Here is a 1936-nt window from a genome sequence, read left to right as displayed (position 1 = left end):
GGCTTCTTTTTATTCTCTTTTTTTTTTTCCTTTTTCTTCTTTTTTTTTTTCACGCCGTTATCCCTCCAGACATCGAGACACCCTGGACCTGGGCTACCGCCAGGATATTTTTTCTCCCCCTCTCGAAACAGGCAACCCTCGTGTCGCCACGGGCCGGCCTCGCTCTGCGTGTATAACACACTTGCCTCGTAAATTTCACGGGTGCAGCTGAGCTGCGAATTGGCTGCGGTCGAGGGCGACAAATTTCTCGAAAAGACAAGAGGGGAGGCAGAGTGGGAAGGGAGAGAAGGGAGGATCGTCGCAGGATCGCGGCATCGAGGCACGGAATGAAACGGGCGAATAGCCAGTGTAAATCATGACGGGAGGGACGCGTACGATGGGAAGTTACGATCGATGGGAATTGATTCACGACGTGATTCTGAAAAGGTGGTTTCCTTTTCAATGGAATAATTTTTTTTTTTCCTTTTTTTTTAATGGCAATCGAGGGATGTAATTGGCTAATTAGCGAGTGTAATTGTTCCCCGTTGCTGTTCGATTCGTTGTTTAATAATAGAGGTTTTGTTGGTAAGCTCTCTTAAACGGATGGAAGTTAGAGAAGGGAGAAAAGAAGGGAGATATTTAGATATTTAATCGAGGAGGAACGAGGTTCGAGTTATCGTTTGGAAGTTAATTTTCAACGAGATAAGTTTAATCGAGTTGGAGGAATTTTCTTCTTTTTCCCTTTTTGTCGTTAAAAAATTGACGAAACGAATCGGTATCGTAAAACTCTCGTTCCAAGTTGATATTTTATACAACTGGTTAATCGGAGGATAGAATCGAGGTCTGAAGGACCTGTTCTGAGCATCTACCTGAAAGCAGGTAGGTAAAATCGAGAGCGGTCAGAGGCCTTGACCCTGGACGAAGCTCGAACACGAGGTGAATCAACCTCTCGAGCCCGTATCGCATCGCGTAACTTGGCCGCGTTAGAATCTACGAATCCGTTAAACCAACATTATACAATAATTTACAAATATACATCCTCTATCTCTTCTTACGACTAATTTAAAAAAATTCAGTTTATAGAATGTTAAAATTCTTTAAATACTCGAATATGATAATCCAAGTGGTTATTGGAAACGGATATGCTTTGCTAATCGTGCAAATTACAAGAATCCATTATATCAGAATAATTATTACATATTTTTCTTGTTTTCAATGTATCATTCATAAACCGTAATTGCGCATTGCATAATTTATCCATCAAGCGCGTTATTATCGAGGATATAATATTTTTCCTAAGAACTAACCAATCCAATATTTTGCATACATATAACCAAAGTAATCGTTGTAAAAGTCTAAAATTAATTTTTCCAAAAAAGGAAAAAAAAGAAAAAAACACATTTTCATCTCAAAACCAATAACATCCGAAATTCTACCACTTTATTATTTCTAATCGCCAACGAACATCCTACACACTTCGTCCTACGATCTCCTACATATTCTCCTCATACATCTCTCAAACCGGTCCACGTTCCCTCGGCCCACCGTAGTCCGCCCGTAGTAAACCTCTCTCTCCAACTTAAAAACCTCTCGCCCTAAAATATCCGAGAGCACCGACGTACCAATGGCCTCGTACACTATCACGGCAGACGCGATCCATTAGGGGAAGGAAATGTAGTGTGTATATACGTGTATATGCGCGCATACTCTTCTAACCTGAAATCTTTTGGCCCATGTTTAAGGCCCGATAGGGGGACCGATGGTGATGCCGGTGTTGAAGACGGTGTTCGAGGCACTGCTTTCCAAGGGGTAGCTTGTGCCTGAGGTGCCAGGCGACGCCAGTGATGGTGGTGGCGTCCGCCGTGGTGGTCGTGGTGACGTGCTCGTGATTACGATGATGGTGGTGATGGTGGTGATGGTAGCGGTGGTGGTAACGGCTGATCGTCGGTGGTGTAGC

The 1936-nt window shown here is 43.1% G+C and overlaps 1 protein-coding gene across 1 annotated transcript in view; it reads right to left on the bottom strand.

The window, feature by feature from the left end:
* The window catches only part of LOC102675910 (protein gustavus), a 7942-nt gene extending 6012 nt beyond the window's left edge, over nucleotides 1-1930 (bottom strand). The window contains exon 1 of the mRNA XM_006616252.2: nucleotides 1696-1930. Coding sequence (XP_006616315.1) covers nucleotides 1696-1714 — 19 coding nt within the window. The 5' untranslated portion in view covers nucleotides 1715-1930. The remainder of the gene's footprint in view (nucleotides 1-1695) is intronic.
* Between the last annotated feature and the right edge of the window lie 6 nt (nucleotides 1931-1936).

The sequence above is a fragment of the Apis dorsata genome, unplaced genomic scaffold (assembly GCF_000469605.1).
Source record: "Apis dorsata unplaced genomic scaffold, Apis dorsata 1.3 scaffold_256, whole genome shotgun sequence".
Lineage (NCBI taxonomy): Eukaryota > Metazoa > Arthropoda > Insecta > Hymenoptera > Apidae > Apis > Apis dorsata.
Note: the sequence above shows the minus strand (reverse complement) of the source record. Positions and strands in the feature narration are given on the sequence as shown.